We start from the raw sequence: 21997 nt of genomic DNA, 5'->3' as shown, positions 1-21997 counted from the left end.
CCGTGGCCGCTGAGCCTGCGTGTCCGGAGCCTGTGCTCCGCAACGGGAGAGGCCACAACAGTGAGAGGCCCGCGTACCGCAAAAAAAAAAACACAACAAAAAAAAACTAATGTGATTCAATGACAGACTATTCAGAAGTTCTGAGAAAATTGTGATCCCTCCCACATATTATGTACCTCATTTAGTCTCATCGAACATCTCTGGCAGCATGGCGCACCCTAATTTACACCTCTTCAGTGCTGCCGCCTATAAGCTCAGGTAGCTTTAAAAGGTGAATTCCTCCAACACTGTCTCCTGCTGCATATCTACCTTACCCTTCCTCACAGAGTGGCCCATAGTGTGACAGTGTGATAGATATGCATATATACCCATATACAAATTATATATATTCTATATTACATACATATGTAATATAAACTGTTTTCATGAACTCGTCAGAGCTTTTAGTGCTTCCTCACAAATCCACTGCAAACAGAAATCAGTACATTTCAACCCCTTCCAAGCCTCTGTGAGGCATCCAGAACAGCAGAGGAAAAACAGCCTTTCTGTGTAGCCCTCACAGGCACCCCACTGAAATCAGGCGCCTAGCCAGTGCAGTTGGAGACTCACCTCCTCTCAGCTGCCAACTTTCAAGCTTTTTTAGATTGTTTTTAAATGGGGTTGGGGAACCCCAACTGTTACGGGAAGATTAGCCAGGAGCATGTGGCTGGTTCTACCTGGACCCTGCCTATACTCACTGGACCCAGACTCGTGGCTGGAGTCCTGGTTTTGGGCCCACATGATCCCCCCTACATTGAGGGTAAAGATTGGAGAAAGCTCCACCTCCGGAGAAACAGGCTTATTGTCTTCTGCCTTGAGGCCTTCCCTTTAGGTTAGAAACAGGTGAAACCTCAACAGTGCCTAGTACAGGATATTAAAGGGTTTTCAGGGTATAGGAACTCCCGAAATGTGCAGGATAGATTAGGAGAATTAGGAGGAGAATCAGTGCTCACCAAAGGAGACATGTTCCGTGTATGAGTTGTCGGGATACAGGGGCAGGATGGAAGACATAGGTGGGCTACAGCAAGAAAGGGTAGTATGCTAGAGACAAGACCTGCTTGAACAAAGCAGAGAAAGGGAATAGACTATTAGGGGTAGTAATGATAACAGCTATTAGCATGTACTTGGTAGTATTCAAAGAATTTTACATGTAAAAGTAACTTACATGTAAATTGCTTGGAATACAAATATAAAAGTAATACTTTATATTAATTCATTAACTTATCTTGTCCTCACAAATAAGAAGAGAGGGGCGTAATCATCCAGTTGTACTAGATCTTAGAGAAAAGGAAAGCATGGACTTGGACTTACAGGATGTAAGGAACAGTGCCATAGTCAGGAAGGGAGCGTGCACAGGAAATCCTAGGAATTGCCTTACGAATTAAAGCTTTCCAAATACTTGGCAAATGAGAAGCTGAATGTGTCCTTAGGGGGTGTCAAGGTGGCTATCTTAAAAAATTTAAATTTACTCAGAGACTTGGGATTCATTTTCTATGTTTGATGAAACTATTAACGATTAACAATTAAAATCATAAGTCTGTTGATTCCAGGAGTAAAATTTTAGACCATAATTTAGTTTCTTTTCATCTTAATTTTCTTTTTTTTAATTTAATTTTTATTTTATATTGGAGTATATTTGATTTACAATGTTGTGTTAGCTTCAGGTGTACAGCAAAGTGATTCAGTTATAAATACATATATCTATTCTTTTTCAGATTCTTTTTACATATGTTATTACAGAATATTGAGTAGAGTCCCCTGTGCTATATAGTAGGTCCTTGTTGATTATCTATTTTATATATAGTAGCATATATATGTTAATCCCAAAGTCCTAATTTATCCCTCCCCCCCCATTAATTTTCTTCTAAGAAGAATTTTATCAGCCTGGCTTTACATGTAGTAACTTCTGATCTAGTAGGCTTGTCTGTATTTATTGGCGGGAGGGGGCCAAGAAAAGCCAAGACTTTTCCAACAAATATGATCCTGTAATCCCATTGAGACGAGGTTAATCATAGAGGGGTGTCAAGATTTGCTTTGTGTTGCAAAGTCTTCAAACTACAAAATCAATAAAATCTGGCTCATGGGCTTCCCTGGTGGCGCAGCGGTTGAGAGTCCGCCTGCCGATGCAGGGGACACGGGTTCGTGCCCCGGTCCGGAAGGATCCCAAGTGCTGCGGAGCATCTGGGCCCGTGAGCCATGGCCACTGGGCCTGAGCGTCCGGAGCCTGTGCTCCACAGCGGGAGAGGCCACAACAGTGAGAGGCCCACGTACCACACACACACAAAAAAAATAATAATAATAATATCTGGCTCAAAGGAAAAAGTACAGAAACTGGGAAAGAAAGGTGACATCACACCAAGGGTGAGAAGGCTGAAGACATGAGATATGACAACAGGGAAGAGAAGGAATTTCTGTGGATGCCTGCCATCTTATGTGGCACTGAACAGGTTAACTGAACCCACTGATCTCTGCCTCAGGGCCCTTGCACTGCTACTCCCACTACCTGGCTTGCTCCTCTCCCACCTCTCTATGTCTTCTTTCTCCCAGGTCTCTTCTTAAATAGGGTCTTATCAGAAAGACTTTTCATCAGCACTCGCCATCATCATTCTTACCATGCTTTGCTTTCTCCACAGCACTTATTACACTTGATATATTATATATTTAGTTGTGTGTGTCTGTCTGCCCCCAGCAGAATGTAAGCTCTGTGAGGTCAGATAATCCATCTGTCTGGTTCACTGCTGCACCATCAACAGCATCTAGAACAATATCTATCACTCGGCAGGGGCTCTATAAAGATTTGTGGAATGAATGAATAAATGTCCCGTTCCATCTTTAGTCATGAGTCTTCCCTGTATCCTTTAGGTTAACATCAACACATAGACTCTTGGTACCAGTCCCTTGACTGTTACTGCACAGGGGAAAATAAGATAGTTCAGTGCAGTTCTGAGTGTGGACCCTGGAAGCAAACCACCTGGCTTCAAGCCTGGCTTCACGACAGCACTGCCCAGTAGAACTTTCTGCCATGATAGGAATCTTCTATTCTACACTGTCCAATAGAGTAGACACAAGCCACGTGGACCTATTGAGCGCTTCGAGTGTGGCTAGTGCGACTGAGGAACTGAATTTTTTATTTAGTTTAACTTAAATTTAAATTTAACTAGCTGCATGTAACTAGAGGTTACTGTATTGGACAGCACAGTTCTAGCTGTGTAATCCTAGACAAGATTTATTAATCTCTCTGTGCCTCCATTTCCTCATTAGTGAAATGGTAATAATAATAACAATGACAGCAGTAGCAGCACCCACAGGATTTTGTGAGAATTAAATCAGGCAATATGCAGTACCCTAAAACAGTACCTGGTACATAGTGAGCTCTCAGTAAGTGGTACTATTGCAGGTAAAGGAGTTGGCTTTGCAGTAACACTGAATCCTTATTGAGACATAACAACTATATTAATCTAACATATAAATAAGCAAAGGGAAACTTAGGCATTTCCAGAAAGTAAGATTATATCAAATATGTGATAAGTCAGAAAATAGGGTAAATGTAAGGGAAATCTAGAATCGCATGCCAACAAGTTGACAATTTTAATTGACTGTAAATGTTACTCTTTAATAAAAGAGCAGTTACCATAGCAGCCAGACATCACAAAGTCATTTCAAATTCAAAGACAATGAGCATCTTCTTAAATAATCCTTGTGAACAATGTAACTGAGCAATATCATGAAGGGGCTCCCTTGTATGTCTGGGGTTTATCATTGAGAACAGTTCATTTCCCAACAATTTTCTCCAGTTTCCCATCTCTACTTTACACCCAAGATTCTACACATTTTTCTTATTTCTGAGGGTTTATTTAGATGTCTTCTAAGAACTCATAACAATGAAAAGGTAAAACAATTATTTTATAGAAAAACAGGATTATGAAGGATAGCTTATGACACCACTTTATTATTGCCCTAGGAAGCAGCAAACTGATGTTATTGTATTTTGAAGGAGGCTTGAATTAATTTTTTAGTATTGTGTATTTTTGTGAGCCTCCAAATAAAATGTTCTTTCCCTACCGCTACAGGTTTTGTTTTTTTAATATACTCATGCTTTTCTTCCTTCCCAGAGAATTTGAATGTCAAGCCAAATTTGAAAAGAAGAGGAGGAGGATGGGGCAGAGGAGGACTAAGAAAGATTATTTTGCTTCCTGATTAGACTTTACCTGATCAGCTCTCCTCTTGCTACCATTATATAAATGTCCATAACTGGAGCAGGGATGGCAGAGACCACAGAAGATTACTCCTGCCTCTGTCACATGACAGACCCATCTGTCTAGCTCCTTGAACTGTATCTGCTCTCTTCTGTCTTGCTCCTTTGTCTTCTAGATCATCCCATCTTGCTCTACTCTCAGATTTTATGGTCATTACCTTGAAGGCTGAGAACTAAAAGAATTTCTTTTGGAAAACAGTCTGTTTAAAAACAAGGTTTATACTCACATATGTTAATGTTTACTTGGTTCTGTAACATTTTCATTCTTTGTGTTAAAGGTCAAAAATCACAAAGCATAGGGCCCACATATCTGATTTCAATAAAACATCTATTTGTTCAGTGCCAAATTTCTCAGGTCAAGGTGAGCCATTTAGAATGTGTCATTCCATATTCCTACACACAAGATAGTAAAGCATAATCAAGTCTGGTTCGTAGTTCATTGTTTTGAAACGTGAAATAAAAATAGGACCTGTTTTCTTAAGGAGAGCTTAAATCATACAGAAGTGGTAAGATCTCTAGTTGCACTGACTCTGTGGGGAAATCCCTAGGTTGACCCCCTTCTCTAAAAAGAGCTGTGAAATTGTCTTTAGATCAATTCCTAGGATAGAGCTTTGTATTGTGGCATACGTTTAATGCACTGGAAGGTAAAGCAAACTTAAAACAACAGGCATCCTAGGCACTAAAAGCAGTGGTGAATAAAACAGCCATGATCCCTGTCCTCAGGAGGCTTCCAGTAAGAAGGGCGGGAGAAGCTAAATTGCTAACTGCTACACTTCCTGTCCGAGCCCTAATGATGTCATTCTACAGATCCCAATCTTCAAACCCAAAAAGAGGGCTAAAAGGGCATCCACTTGAGGGAAGTTCCACATCTTTCTTTGTTCTCCTCTCACTATCATAAAATCCTCACAAAGGCCTAGAATGGAAAGGGCTAACCTCACCCAACAAAAAATGGGGGAGCAATGAATTGACAGCTTCAAAATGTACAAGATTCCTTTTCTAGATTAAAAGAGAAATAAAATTTCGAGGTCATGTGGGAGTTTTATAGAACAGCAACCTACTGTGTTCTTGACACTTCTTTTTGTTTCTTCTGGGACTGCCTTTCTAGAGTGATGATGATGACACAGCCATCATAGTGGTGATACTAATACCTAACATTTATGAGTGTCTTCCAAGTTTCAGATGAGAAAGGTACTATTTTTATCCTCATTTTACAGATGAGGAAACTGAGGCATACATAGGCTAAAGAATTTGTCCAAGGTCATACAATGACCTTGTAAATGAAGCAGCCACCACACAAACCCAGGTATTCTGGTTTCAGAGCTTATGCACTCATCTAGTATGACAGAGCTGCCTCCATGTTTTTCCTCTCAGTAATGCAATATTCTTTCCAATCCTGAGAAGAAAACCAATCACAAAGAGATCCTTAATATTAGAAAGCATTTTAGTCTTCATATCATCTCTAGTACACATAACAGGCACACAATAAGGAAGGATAAATGAATAATTAAAAGAATAAAAGAAAAACTAAAAACTCAATCACAGTATTTCTGTTATTTAATTTGGTACTTTTATATTAAAATTAAGAGGAAAAAAAAACCAAAAAACAAACAAAACACAAAGAGAAACTAAAGTACCACACCTTAAGATTTTAATTCCAATAAAAAAAGTAAAATTCGGGTCAAAAAAAAAAAACTAAGAGAAATATACATTACATGCATATGTCATTGGAAGTGGAGACCTTCACTTCTTTGCTCCTAATATATAGTTCATCTTAGAAAAATATGGTGCTAATTTGCCACGGGAGATTCATGAGTCTCAAGCAGTGGGTTCAGAAATTAAAACTGGTTTGCATGCATCAATCTACACTTCTCCAGTCATGTACCCCTTTTAGCAATGGCATAAATTGGCTGACTGGGCACTTTGAAGTTTAGTTTTACGTGGCCATAGAACTAAGCAACGTCAACTAAATATTATCCATAGGATTTACATTTTGGGCAACACGGCAGATCAAATGTCCCCCCACACCCCCACAAAATATCCCAACTAGAATACCTAAAAATGCTGGATAAAATTTCAAAAATATTTTTAATGTGCATGGCTTAGCAACAGTAAAGTAAGAGAAATTCATACAGGTAAGAAAAATTTCAGAAAAGAAATTGAACACCAAAGCTAACAATGACCTTGGTGGCCTCAACTGACCCTTAGTGGCTGAGGGTTTTTTCTCATGTTTTTCATACCACGATACACATCGAAAATGAAATTATTATAATAGCAATTGCTAGAATAAATGGGAGAGCATTTGGGAGCATTTATATGTAACTTTGCAAAAACATTCAGCATATTTACTTTATATAAGAAAAATAAATTATAAAGTATTAAATGTATTGAATATATATACAATATTAAACATACTGAATTTGTATAAACCTGCCATTAGAATATTTGTAAATATTTTTAAAGTAACTTGAACTTTCTTTCATGAATGTATATATTTTTTCATTTTATGTCATACTTGAGATGGTTGCATGCAATTCCTAATAAAAACTTTTAAAGACGATCTCTTCAAAAGTCTCATTATGGATAAGCCATTTTTTCTGTAAGTTTGTAGCAGCTAAAAATCAATGAGCTCGGTAACCAGCTAAGAAGTTAGAAAAAGAACAAAAGAATAAGCCCAAAGAAAATAGAAGAAATGAAATAAAAAATAAAAACAAAAAAAATGCTATAGAACAGAGGAATGTAATGGAGAAGAACAACAAAGTTGGTTCTTTTAAAAAGACTAATTAAAAAAATTAAAAATAAATAAATAAAAAGACTAAGAAATCTGACAAACTTTTGGCAAAATTTATCTAAGGAAAATAGGACGCCAACGAACAACTCCAACGATTTTAAGAGTATAGTATGAACAACTTTATGCCAGTAAATTTGACAGGGTAGATGAAATGGACAAATTCTTAGAAAAATATATCTTTAAAAACTGACTGAAGATGAAATGAAAAACCTGAATGATTCTATAACAATTAAAGAAATGTAATCAGTAGTTTAAAATTTTCCTCAAGGAAACACCAGGCCCAGACACTTTTACAAGGTAATTCTATTAAACATTCAAGGAACGGATAATTCCAATGGTTCACAAATTCTTTCAAATAAAAGAAAGAGACTTCTCAAATACTTTTATGAATCTTACATAACTCTGATACCCAAACTAGATAATGACAGTATGACAATGCAAAAAAACAAAAGCCTTACTCATGAAAATACTTTAAAAAATGATAAATAAAATATTAGAGACTGCTGAGTCTCACAATGTATGTGAAAGTTGGCTTTGTTTTAAAAAATGCAATATTTCAAATCAGAAAATCCAGTATTGTAACTCATCTCATCAATATATACTAGTCAGAAAAGTCATTTGATTACCTCAATAGCTACAGAAAATTCATTCAATAAATTTCAATATATATTCACAATCTAAAAACTTCTTATCAATGTAGGAATACAAGAGAACTTCCTTAACCTAATAAATAGTATTTGCAAAAATAATCTACAGCATATGTCATGCTAAATAATGAAATATTAAAAACATTTCCTTTAAAAACAGAAAAAGACAAAAATTAAACAACATGTTACTTGGGAATATGTACGTTAGTGATACAACTATAAGGAATGTAGGGTAATAATACAAAACTCAGAGAAGCGGCTACCTCTGGGTGGTTATAATCAGGAAAGTGGATAGCAGATACACAAATGGTCATTATTGTTTTTAAACTCTATACACAAACACACACAGGCACATACACACAATATAAAACATATTATTCGTAACATGTTTACAGATGAACTGAAACAATGATTCATTCTGCAAATGTTAAACAAATCCAGAATGATGGCTAGTCTAAATAACATTGTAACTACAATAGAAATTTAAATCACCTTATCTTCCATTGTACAAGTTCATGCTTGCCTTCATATACTTCAGATTTCTACACTAAACTTAGGTCATAGTTTAACACATTTGGGAATAAATTCCAAATGAACTGCTCACATCCCAGTGAGACTCAGAGAGAAAAAATTATATATGAGACATTCTATTTCCTGAGTAAATCTATCACAATTAAAACTTTAGTGTAAAGGGACCACCTCCCACATCATTAGGTTGGTTTTTTAGAAACCTTTTGTAAAAAAAATCAATTCTTTAACAGTACACAAAGGAAAGGAACAGGATTCATCAAATGAACTCACATTGATTGCAGAATTCTTCCCCTTTGTTCTATGCACGTTAAATTCAGCCCCCAAATTCTAAGAGGCCCCACAGCAATGCTTAGTGTGCTCTATTGAACCACAATATCCAGACAGTTCCAGATTTTCTGCTTGGTCTGTTCAGGCAAAGACACTTTAGAGTGCACTGGGGGCAGAGTGGAACATTGGCGCTAATGAGGGGGAAATCTGAGGAGGATTAAAAGGAATGCTTTCTGAGCACGAGATGGAAAAAAAAGGCTTGATATTGAGCAGGGAAGTGTGCTTTTTGAAAGCTTTCCCCTAAAGAACTTTCTGTACTTCTGGTTCCCAAAGAGACAAAATAGAAACCAGACTGAGTTCAGGTTCCATTCTTTTTTAAAGAAAAAAGAAAAAAAGAAAAGAACGGAATTTGTGTGTTTTTTGAGTGGCTTCCAATGGAGAAAGGTATGTGTGAATATAGCAGGCACTCATTAATTCTCTTTTTTGTTACTGTTGTGCTTAAGGAAATGGAGACTGGAATATGTAGGTAGGCACTAGTAATGAAATTAGGTGCCCAGTGTTTCATTCTGATCATGTGAAGCATTACTTGCTTATGGCTGGGGTCCATGTTCTAAGTTATTGTAAACATTATTTTTAAACTCTGCGAAGTCCCTAAAGTTTCCCAAGAAATGGTATTTCCAATTCTACTTTTTTTTTTTTTTTAATTTCAAAACATGCTCAGGCTGCTGCAGATGTAACCAAGCAGAACCCTATGGAATCTTCCCAGGACAGACCCCTCCCCCATATTCTCTGCTGGTAGCTCCTCTCTGAAGTACCTAGATAATAATATCTGATGCACATTTCCTGAGTTGTTTTACAGACGCTAAAACCACCGCCAAATGGAAGAAATTAACTACTTGATGATCATGAGCACGTAGCCCCCAGCCCTACTGGCGCCTAAGGATTGATAAAGTTAACCTGTGACACTGCCCTGTCCTCACCATCAGCCAATCAAAGAATTGTGCATGAGCTGATCACATGCACACCCCTCCTTCACCTTGCCTTTAAAAATACTTTGCTGAAACCCATCAGGGAGTTCAGGTGTTTTGAGCAGTAGCTGTCCTGAACCCCTTGCTTGGCGCCCTACAGTTAGCACTGCACTTTCCTTCACCACAACCTGGTGTCAGCAGATTGGCTTTATTTCGAGTGGGTGAGTGGACCCAAGTTTGGTTCAGTAACACAGAGACGCAACCTGCAACCATAATGCATAGTTCATGACCACCAAGATCAAACAGCTATTTAGAATCCTGCAGTTCTGTATGCCTCAACTTCTTTTGAATTCTACAGTAACCTACTATTAGCAAGTCTCCAGTGACCTGCTAATTCTCCAGGGATGTCCAAGTTATTCCAAAGTGTCCATCTCCAAGCTGAGAAACCATAACCAAAATGTTCAGAGGGGAGAAAGACCATCCCAATGAGTCCTCTAAAAAGAGTAGGTCAGTGGGAAGTCACAACAGCTTCTTAACAAGTCAGATAAGTTATAGAGGGTAATTTCCAAGAATTTATATCAAGGCAAGGGACTGCAAAAAAGTCCAGGAGGAGCTGGCTTTTTCCTCATAGGTAAATGAGTGTTCCCGTCTACTGCTTGGATTTTGGATGAATGCCTTTTCTTTTTCAGCCTTCATATTTTATCCTCCACCCTCCATGCTCTAAAATGCTATCTTACACATAGTGTCAGGGGGAAAATGACTCTGGACCTGACCCTATAAAAAGGAAAGTTCTGAGAAGATGACAGGGCTGGAGCTCCCTCTAGAGCCCATCTTGCAGTGCATGGAGGGGTCTTCAGTAAACTGAACCAGAGCTGGACAGATCCTGGCCCATTTCCCCATCCCAGCTCATCTTGCTGGAGAGCCCTTTCCAGCAGACTGAGAGGTCTGCAAGAGCAGAGCTATTCACCATGCCCTGCAGGATGCAGTTGGGAGGCTGCCCAGCAGTGCTCACCAGCATCTCTAGAAGCAAATGGTCTGATCAAGAATGCTTATTTAATAAGTTCTCTCAACCTCAGCTCTGGATATTCACCACAAAAGGGATCTTGATACTATGTAGAAAGGAGAATGTTCATTTGTTCATTATTCAATCCAGCAGTTTGGGTCATAGTCATAGATGTAGTCATAACAAATGGATACTCTCATTTTACAATAAGCTGATGGCTTTAAACCTGAAAGGAGACTATTAATAAGAAACAATGTTGAGCTTTTTTAAAACCTTCTTTAGAAAAGCTAAAGAAATACAAGGAATTAACATGCTAATGAAAAATAGAGCAACACAATCTTCATTTGAGCATAAATCTGAGAATCTTAAATCACTATTTTCTTTACTTAGGAGGAAAAATAAAGATTCACAGATATCATATTGAGAAACCTAATTTTCAATATATTACGGTTACCTGTAAAATAACAGAATAAAATGCTTCTTCTGACTTGTTCCTGTTACATGATGTTATTAGAGATAGAGAATATTCAATTTTTCTTTTGTGAAGAGGGTAATACCTGATAATATTTCTCTGTCAGTGGCGGGGAACTTAACAAGAATGCCTAAGTGCTTAGGTCTTGACATAATCAGAAGATTGTCTGGTCCACATTGCCTTCAAAACATGGCTTCTTTTTTCAGGTTAGTTCAGTTGAACTTATTAAATAGTTCAACATTATCTCCAAAATATATTCTTGTTACTTTTGAGTCACTGCTGTAGACAAATAAAATGGAAGAGCTAGACCCTGTCAACACAAAATTAAACTCTTAACTGAATATGGTGTTTTCTTAGTAATGTACAAAATTTATTCTAGGAATCACAATGGCATTTATATAACACTGCAGTTGCTAAAAGGCTTTCACAGCCATTATCTTTCTTGATCCTCAGAATGAGGTAGGTCTGGCATATACAGGTTGTGAAATGAAATTATCCTTCTTTAAGTTGTGTATTGTGAGTCCAATTTTTCTGTCTACTAAATTTTCTAAATACTACCCACTTCTCCAGCCCTGCTCTCTTTAGTAGTAGTAATAACAACAACAATGGCAATCATAGCTAACGTTTATTGAGTGCTTATTGTGTGCCAGGTCCAGTTTTAAGTGCTTTACATGCATTAATTCAATAATCCTAAGAACATAGGTGTTTTTATTTATTTATTTTTAATTAATTAATTTATTTTTGGCTGCGTTGGGTCTTCGTTGTTGCATGCTGGCTTTCTCTAGTCGCGGCGAGCGGGGGCTACTCTTCGTTGCAGTGCGTGGGCTTCTCATTGCAGTGGCTTCTCTTGTGGCGGAGCACAGGCTCTAGGCGTGCGGACTTCAGTAGTTGTGGCACGTAGGCTCAGTAGTTGTGGCTCTTGGGCTCTAGAGCGCAGGCTCAGTAGTAGTGGGACACGGACTTAGTTGCTCCGCGGCATGTGGGATCTTCCCGGACCAGGGATCGAACCTGGGTCCCCTGCATCGGCAGGAGGATTCTTAACCACAGTGCGCCACCAGGGAAGTCCCAGGTGTTTTTATTTAAAGTCTCATTATACTGAGGAAATCTAACTCTAGATATCTGTCTATAATCGTTCCCTACTTGCTTCCTCCTTTAATTTCACCCTGCCTTTGATGGTTTTCCTAATACTCACTTTATTGGTAAAGGCACAGCAACACTTGGTTAGCAGATGATATGTTTTTAATGTCCATAACTTACAGCCTCTTTTTATGTATCCAAAATACAATTATGTAAACTTTAGAAAAATGACATCAAGAAAATGGAAAGTCAAGAGTAGTTAGACGACTTGGCCAAAATCATTCAGCCAATAAGCAGCCAAGTCAAGATGTAAATCTACACCCAGTTCCCTAATGCCTCCAAAAGCTGCTCAAGTCTATTTTTACCCTTTCTGGAGCTGTGTCTGTGACCTGGTGACCCCGTCTACCATCACCACCTTCACCATTACCATCAATAAGCAAACCTATTAAGAATGTTTCTACATTTGACTCAGGGCAGAAATGGATGACACAGAGCCAGTAATGCGGACATTCCTACAGGAATTCACACTCTAAGAATAACAGCAAGGAGATCTGAGATATAACCAAGGGGACAATGTGGGTAAAGAACCACTCAGGCTCTAGATTATGAAAATGAGAAGGATAGGACGAGGAGTACCTCATCACACCTAAGTATGCTTGAAGAGGGAAGCCTGATAAACATGTAGATATTTTCCCTGTAAATACCAGATCCTTCCTTTCATGTTGATACAAAATGTTGCCAATGCACATTTAAGTTAGGAGGAAAAAGAAAGTGATAGAAAAGGCACTGCACTGGGAATCAGATGTGTTAGTTTCAACTCTATCAAGGTGTAATTTTGGCAAGATAATTTCTCTCAGCCTCAGACGCAAAATATTCTGTCAGACAGGGGGAGAGTCTGATTTTGGTTCAAATCATTTACTGGCTCTGTGACCTTGAACAAGTTTTTAAGCCTCAATTTCTTCATATGCAAATGTATATAATAATTCTAACCTTGTAGGTTTGTTGTGAAGGTTAAATATACATACTAAATATACTAAGGTTTTTGCAAATGGTAGTTGCTTAATAGTATTTACCATTATTATTTCTTTATCGAGGAAACGAGGAGACTGCTAAGTAATTTTTAATATCCCTACAACTTCTAAAAGCCTGTGAGTCTATATTCACTTGGCACTGGGTTAATCATACTTATTTAAATGTTTGCTTAGACAGATTGTTGCTTTATGACCATGTCATTTTTATCACATAAATGGCCAATCAAATCACATCTAGAAAAAATAATTCTTATTTTCATTCAACCCACAATCTAATTGGGGTACATTAGCATTGTCATTAATGGAAGTGAGATTAGAAAAATGTCTCAAATTGTTTAGATTAAGTATAGGTAAAAACCTAATCTACCCTTTAATGCAAAATTACCTATGAATTGGTGCAAACTTTCAGTTTTCCAAACAAGAGGTAATTATTTTTCTAAATTCATACTACATCATCTTTTCTCTGGAATAGTATCTTTCACACATTTTGAATACAGCCCATAGTAAGCAATACATTGCAATCTAGTCCACATACACATATGTAAATATTTTAGGAAATAAAGTTTTCACAAAACCCTTATTATCTGCATTGCATTCACATTTTCTATTCTTTTTTAATCCAAGCTTTAATGCTGATCATTATCTACTAAACTGATATCATGACCTATCAAAGGGTCACCAACCATGGTTTGTAAAACGCTACAGTACAGCAATTCTTTCTCTATGAAAGTTTTTTTTAAATGCCAACTAGTCAGTACTACATCTTGTCCAGTCAACTGGTTAAAACATGGACATTCAGTTAAATAATATGTAGCATTACACAGATCACAATATTGCTGGTTATTAATCATCTGAAATTTAGATAAATTCAATTAATCTAGCTAATAACTATATATGTTCTTAAAATGCTCTGCAAATATATTTACCCTAAATGCTCACTGTAAGTTCCCTTTCCCCACTAAAGGCATTATAGAAATCAATTTAGCTTCGCAATCTGGAACTAGAATTTCAAAGAGAAACTGGAGGAATGCTATCTATCAAATTTTACAATGACCTTTTCTTTCTTAGGTTGACTTATTTAATTCTCTATGTTTGCATCTGCCACACAAGAACCTCTATCATCTCTCTCTTTGTATAGCTTGATTTTAGAATCTACTGTAACTTCCTACAGGGGGCGGGGGGTGGAGCCATAATTTTCCTTTCTTGATAATTGGGATTTGCACACAGCTTTGCACTGTAATGCATATTCCAGCTCTCTGCTTATACTGTGTCAATACATTTTTAAGCCATTGATGATATCAAATTCAACAGGCTTTTGATGTTATCAAATTTCACAGGCTTTTCAACCTTGAATTTCTTCATGTCTTCTCTATTCATACTTCATTTATTTTTGCTGTCACTCTTCTATGTCCCTGTCATTCTTCACATCTGGATCTATTTGCCTGTGTTTCAAATACTGAGCCTCCTGTCAGTGATGATACACATTTACCACTCTGATTTTTACAACCTCACTCTTGATCCTCATTGAAACCAAAAAAAGGCCATACAGAGCACCCCACCGCAGGAGTTTCCAGACACTTAAGTAAACGGGCCTATGATCCATTCTGTACTAAAGCCAAAGTTGAGTTCCCTTCAAGCTCCTGTTTGCCATCATTTTCTAGTGTGAAACTTTTCTGATTACTTAAGTTCTGCACGTCTGCCTTTGAGCTAAGACCTCTTTTCTGATCCACAACTATTTATTACTCATTTCACTACCTTTCACTATTCTTCCACTAGCCCTTTCATTGATAAGTCATAATCTCAAAATTTCATGCAATTAGACTAACTTCACATAGCCTATCATTTAGGATCTTTTCTCCTATTAAGGACACACAGACAGTCCCTACACTACTGCAGAACTGGTTTCATTAGGAATGATATCAGAATCCAGGCACGAGAGACCCATTCTGGCAATTCTATGACAGCAACTCCATTTCAAAAAAGTTTGCTTTCTTTTTTCATTCTGCTCAATAATAATTGGATATGGTTCATGTCTATATTGATCAAAAAATTATTTACCTTCCTCTTGCAAGCTACTTATTCTTCTGTTTTATTTTAGCAGAAGCAATGAGAAATGTGCTCAAGATTACAGTTAGGACAATTTAACTATGGATGGTGCTGTGACCTTGTGCAGTACAAGCATCACGGAATCGTAATCATAATTTGAGAGCTGCATGATATTAGTTATGTAAACATTTAGGATGCTGGGGGAGGTTGGCGTTGTTTCTTTCTTTCCTCGAAATGCCCTAATGACTTTTCCTAACAGCTTTAATGTTTAAATCATCAAATAACTTATGTACTATTTGCTATGTGAACCAGCCTCTTAGCCTCTTAGCTTTCTGTCATTATTAATATCTTCTTGTTATTATTAAGAATAAAGGTCAGCTCCTTGGTCTCTCCTCATATCAAATTAAAACTCCAGTTGACTCATTATAAGGAAAAATCACATTAATTAAAGTTGGTGCTGACGCCCAAAGTTCAAATATATTATGGAAATTTCACTTTAAAACTCTCCCAGTTATCATGCTATGAAGCCCCCAAATTAGAATTCTCCTGGGGTGTTCTTCGCTTCATGCCAGTGTGATCTGAAGTTCTCTCTACTCCTCTCCCCATAGATTATCTCCTCACACCACACGCAGACGGGCACTGAGCCACATGCTGCAACTATAGCTGTATGCTCTGCTGGGTTTGGGGTTTTTTGGTTTTTGGTTTTTTTCATTTAAAATTTTACTCACTTTTAAGATTTCTAAGGTATGTACATAAAATGTAACATACTGGCCTGGCCACCTGGATTCCCTTTACTGCATGACATCATCACACCAAACCAGAAGCACCAATCACTAAATAATCATTTTCATGTTAAGCACCTGATACCATATTCTGGTTATGTATGTATGTGTATATATATATTATTTATAAATGCATATAAGCACCTTTTTAACATTTTTACAGTGGAAAACAGCTGTTAAATGTGGAACCTCACACCAAGAAAAGAAACCACCTAATAATATACCTATGGGTTATATGGGGTCTGTTATTTTTCACAAATGTTCACTTAAAATCTCACTGTTATAAAAATCATTTGATATTCACATTAATATGTTTTCCAACATGTCTTCATTGTCATAGTCCTTGTCATACTACATAAAAACAAACAAACAAAAGTTTCTAAATTCTCATTTCAAATCATTTCCTTGTAAGTTTGGCTCGGTAAATCGAAAATTCTTACAAGTGAAATGTGTTGTAAGAAAATGAAAACTGCCTTCCCTGGGGGTACACATTCTTCTCTGCAATCTGGGGGAGTATTTGAAATACTCTGGCGGAGGAAAAACCCCTCTTCAGGGCCATTCCATAACTCTGAATTTAGGATGGATTAGCAGCTCCAAGAGGCAAGACCTCACTTTCTCACATGCTCAGCACCACCCAAATAAAGAACTGGTGATGATGGTCCTGAACCTGAGTAAATCCCGACCTTGTCCTCTCTTCAGAGTTCCCCATCAGAGCTCTGCACATGCTGGGCCACCCATCTGAGCCAGCCTGCACGTCCAAGAAGAGCACATCTGCTCTGACGCCCAGAAAGAAGAAAGGAAAGCCTGGAAGACATATCCTCTTCTCCTGTCCAGATTGCTCCTACAGGCATGCAAGGAAACCCAACCTGGAACAGGAGTCCCCTCTCTTATGAAAGAAAGCCTGACCTTTTGATCCTTACATAAAACCTCCATTTTGAATAACATGATTTTTTTTTTCATGAGAAACTAAAAGGTAAGGGAAATTTTGCTGAATCCTAAGATATAATTAATTATATCCTAGCATTGTAATAAAGATCATTACCTATGCATCAGAAAAACCCTCCATTTGGGAATAAGCTCATCATGAATTAGGCTGTCAAGTCACAAGCACTGCCATCAAAGAATTTTGGAAGAATTCCTTTAGTGCAATTACTGCTGACGCCACAAACCAGTGAGAAAGACGAGCATCATGGCTTTCAAAGTATATGGTATTCACTTCTCAACATGGCATGTGGGACATTTTAAATCACTTCCTTCTCTTTTCATTCTTCATGCCATTAATCATTTATTTTTTTATTCATTAACTCAATAAAAATGAATACCTATTATGTGCCAGACATATACATACTACTGGGTGCCAAGATACAGTAGTAATAACATAAGAACAGTAATCCTACCTAACACAACTATACTGCTTGCCTACTATGTGCCAGACACTGTCCTCCTGTATACCTTGGCTTATTTAATCCTTGCACCAATCTCCTGAGCTAAGTACAATTATATGCTCACTCTGCAGATGAGCAACTGAAGTACAGAGAAATTAATTCCCTAGGTCATACAGTCAATGAGTACCAGAGCCAGGGTTCAAACCCACATCTTTTTACTCCAGTGTCCATGATCTTGACCTCTGGCCTATATGAAAAACAGACATGAATTTAAAGAACTTTCAGTATACTGGAAAAGACAGACATTAAACAAACAAACACATTTGTAATCTCAAATGCTGATAAGATATATAAGAAAAGACCAAGGTGCCCTGAGAGAATGGTATAACATTGCCAAGGCTCTTCCTGCAGGCTAAGAAATGCAGTAATTACCTCAGGTGATTCTCATCTCAACTAAATGACAAAGGTATAAAATTTAAGAAAGCAAGCTGATTAAAAAGAGCTGGGGAAAACTAAGACTGGGAGGCCGGGGAAGGTAACTAAGCAATTCAGCCCTTAACTCTTGCCACAGAGCCTTGCCATCTTGGTGGCCCTTCCTGTTGGTACGCTCAGAATGACCAGAGATAGCGATCTGGTGAATGCAACCCCCTCCTCCTATCTTATCCCTACCAAACATGGAAATCTAACTGGATCCGGTTCCCCTTATTCACAGATGAAACCAAGTACCTCCTCATCTGCAGTTTTCCAACAAAAAGTCTGTGGTGGATGTCTAAAACCCTTAAATTCTGCCTTAATGCTTTAGCTTATTAAAAAAAATAAAAGATTTCATTGGGCTATAATGGGTAAAACTTGAGTTTCTGAAAACAATTTAAGACATGGTTGATACTCAATAAAACAAACAAAACCCCACCTTTATGAAACTTGGCTATTAATAGACTTGGAAACAGATTGAAATACTAATTTGAAAACAAATACATGAAAGCAGAGACTCAAGCTCCCAGAAACACAAAATCCCCATGCCACCCTGATTTAAAAAAGAAAAAAAAAAGATCTGTACTTTATTGCCCTGCTTGACAAGTACAGATCTACCTCTTTCTTATTAGTACAGAAATCATACAGAAAGAAGAAACATCTCTCTTTTCTTCTCAAGAAGCTGTCTCTCTGTGAATTGGGTAAATTTTGCATCTCTAATTGTTATTATTTATTTTACACATTATTTTTCTGTCTTCAGTCTTTATGTTTGGCATGGTCCCTAAGTATAAGATTACATCTGGAAGAAGTGTGACATATTAGCTCCTAATTCTGTAGTTTCACTCCACTGAGGTTAATGATGATTCAGAGGAGAGAGTGGGAAGGAGAGGGCAGGTGTTCATAATAGCACCATTAATTATGTGCGCTTTGCACATTTAGGTAGAAAGCAACATCATTTTCAGGTCCAATAAATAAAGTACTTTTTCTAGTTCATTGTTCAGAATCATAAAAAGAATAATTCTTGATGTTGTATTGCCACAAGAAAGTCTCCTGCTTCATCATCTTAGTGTATCATTTCATATGGGATATTCTACCTGGCTCTGATATATGAGGTTAGTATAGTAAAATGCTTAGATAACTAAATACACAACTTAATCATCTGACTTCCAATGAAGGTTAAACAGTCTCAAGCAAACGGCATGTTAAGTCTCATCTTAATAGTTAGAAAATTACACTTGAGAGGCCTAGGTACACTTAAATTATGAGAAGCCTTCTTAACATTAAAAAGAAATAGCCTAAAGGTTAGAAACTAAACTTTGACAGTAACTTACAATACATTATGTTAAATTTACTGTTAGTGTCATGAGACTTTAAAAACCTGAAAAGCACGTTAAACGACTTTCTTCAGATATACCTTCTTTATCCCATCCTTTAAAAAAATCTGTGAATAAAACTGACTTTAACTCTTAATATAATTGACTTTGATTCATAATCAATTTTTTTTAATTAATATACTTCAGTAATAAATAAGATTATGTCCTTCTGTGGTTTACCTAGAAATAAAATACCAAATAAATTGAAAATAAAGATTTTTAAAGTATGCCAGAAACTTAGGGATCTGGACTTCTCCGAAAATGAAGTAAATGTCCTTATATCTTCATCAGTACAAAGGCTATCATTACATTTTACATTGATATATGGGAAACAGGACAGTATATTGATGTCAAATTTCTGAAAACATGACATCATATTTCACTACTGCAGAATAAATGATTTTTGTGTGCTCTATTCCAGGAAGAGGAAAGAAAAAAACATTGTAATAGTTGCAGTTTGTATTAACTTCAAAATGGTAATTCTTTACCAAAGATAGTTTTCTTTCCTTTTTAAAACAACAACAACTTTGGTTTAGAGCACAAAATCTCATAAAAATAAAATATCTTGTAACATGGTGAGAAATCACCTGCAAATTACTTTCAGACCTTTGAAAAAGAATCTAATTTGAATCACCCGTCTAAATAGGTCATTTAACTTAGAAAAATTAAAATTAGCTGTGCAGGGTCAATTCTTTTTTTCTAAAGCATCTGCATCCTCAATGTCCTGCTATCTTCAAAGTCAAAACAGAGCTAAGTGCCAAGAACAACAACAATATATGAATGTATTCCAAATCTCAAAGTCAGTCTGCTCTTGAAATGGCCATAAAAGACAACATTATATATAAAAACATGGGGGGGGAGGGGTGCATCAAGAAGCTGGGGGTGGAAGGACAGAAGGAAAAGCAGAAAACTCATATTTCAGAAGAATAATGGTATTTTTGGGGGGGGTGTTCTTTACTGGTGTACATTTCTTGCCTCTCACGTGCACATGTTCACCGTATATGGCAAATCAAAACCAGCTGAGGCATATTTAATACAAAGCAAATACTTCCAAACAAGTTTATTCTCCCACAAGCTTCTCCTATAGTAAACTAGCAGTATAAGATCATGAACTTAATGCTCTTGTCCGGCACCCTTCAGGACTTAATCGTCCTGTAACATTCTGGTAAACTCAGGGATCAAAGCCCTACTCCCCAGAAAACCTTCCCAGGCATAGGGAAAACTACAAAATCTTGAAGGTAACACCTTTAAGAAAGAGAACAATAAAATAAAACAAAATACAAATGAGAATGTGGCTGCCTGAGACATCCTATGTCCCTTCGCAACCAGACCATCCATAAAATCAAAACAAAAACAGGAGCGTGTCAAGTGTCAGAGGATGGAGACTGCCTTTAGAAGGCAGGGCACCCAAGGTGGCTAACAGAAAGGGAATCGGAACCACAGAAGGTAGGGAAAGGAGTCAGTTTTGTTTCAGGATTCTCCAAAGCCACCAGGAAATGCACCCCCATCCTTTCTGGGTTAAAAGTAACTTTGACGCTCAGAAAAAGTACTCTCATATTCTCCAGCTAGCAACCACCTATCATCCACAGGCAAAGAGTGATCAGAGACACCAAGAAACAAGCTTTCCTCTCTGCCCATCTTCCTAAAGCCACTTCCCCAAAACTGAGATCCTGAGAAATCTTGATTCCCTCAAGATTTCACTGTTTAACGATGAAATGGAAGGACCTTTGCTCTGACAAGGAAGCAAACTGAAGATGTGACATTGGGGAATTGCTAAGGAACATTCTTAGCTACGTTTTTCCTTAAAAGGGTAAAACCCAAAACGGAATTCGGATTTCTTCACCTCCAGATGGATGATAAAAATTTTATAACTTCCCGGGACAAGCAACTTCACTCCAGCTCTCAACCACCCTCAAGAAGCGGTGACTGAAACCGTCCCAGAGAGCCACAGAGCAGGCTGACCCTCCTTGCACTACAATCACTCCAAATCCGCTTTTCGCCTCGCTGCCAGCTCCTGCTTAGTCCCTCAGCTCGCGCCCTGAGCCCCCGCTTCTTCTCCCCATCTCTAGTTCGTAGGGGACTCGGCCCACGAAGCGCCCTGCCTCCATCGCGTCCCTCTGGGTGGCGTGCCCCACACTTTGGAGGTTCTCGAAAGCCCCGGGACGAGGCGCTGGTGTCGAGGCTGGGGAACCCCGGGGATTCCGGCCTCCCGCCTGAGCGGATTCAAGTTGCTCGGCCCCCAGCGGCGCGCACGGCCCCCCCTGTCCCTCCCACTCCCGCCCCTCCCCGCCTCGAGCGCCCGGGGTCCCCCCGCCTCCGCGGAGGTGAGCGCGCACTCACCAGAGGTGAGCTGCATCCAGGCACAGATCTTGTACACCGTAGCCGTGTTGCAGAAGAAGAAGAGGGTAAAGCAAATGATGCAGGCGATGATGAGCATCATGGAGAGGCCGATAAAGAAGGAGGCGGCTTTGAAGGCTCCCGAGGGCAGCGTGGAGAAGTCCGTGAAGCTGCCCCTGCAGGTCAGCTCCCGAGAGAAGCCGTTGCCGATGCAGTAGTGGAAGAGCCCGAAATAGCCGGCTTGCGGGGTGTCCACGCCGTCGCCGATCCAGTAGGGCTGGATGAAGCACACCACGTTGACGATGGCAAAGCAGATGGTGAAGATGGCCCACAGCACGCCGATGGCCCGCGAGTTCCGCACATAGTTGGTGTGGTACAGCTTGGCAGCCTCCTGAGCCGGGAGCATCGCGGCGGCGGCAGCGGCGGCGGCTCCGGGCATTCTCCCCCTCCTCCTCCTCCTACTCGTCCTCCTCCTCCTCCTACTCGTCCTCCTCCTCCTCCTCCTCCTCCTCCTCCGCCTCCCCC

The 21997-nt window shown here is 38.6% G+C and overlaps 1 protein-coding gene across 2 annotated transcripts in view; it reads right to left on the bottom strand.

Moving 5' to 3' along the window:
* LHFPL3 (LHFPL tetraspan subfamily member 3) overlaps positions 1–21911 on the bottom strand; it is a 583489-nt gene extending 561578 nt beyond the window's left edge. For both annotated transcript variants that reach the window (XM_024115975.1, XM_055085071.1), the window contains exon 1: positions 21476–21911. In XM_024115975.1, coding sequence (XP_023971743.1) covers positions 21476–21911 — 436 coding nt within the window. The remainder of the gene's footprint in view (positions 1–21475) is intronic.
* Between the last annotated feature and the right edge of the window lie 86 nt (positions 21912–21997).

This window comes from Physeter macrocephalus, chromosome 5 (genome assembly GCF_002837175.3).
Source record: "Physeter macrocephalus isolate SW-GA chromosome 5, ASM283717v5, whole genome shotgun sequence".
Taxonomy (NCBI): Eukaryota; Metazoa; Chordata; class Mammalia; order Artiodactyla; family Physeteridae; genus Physeter; species Physeter macrocephalus.
This window is presented reverse-complemented; position numbering and strand designations above follow the sequence as displayed.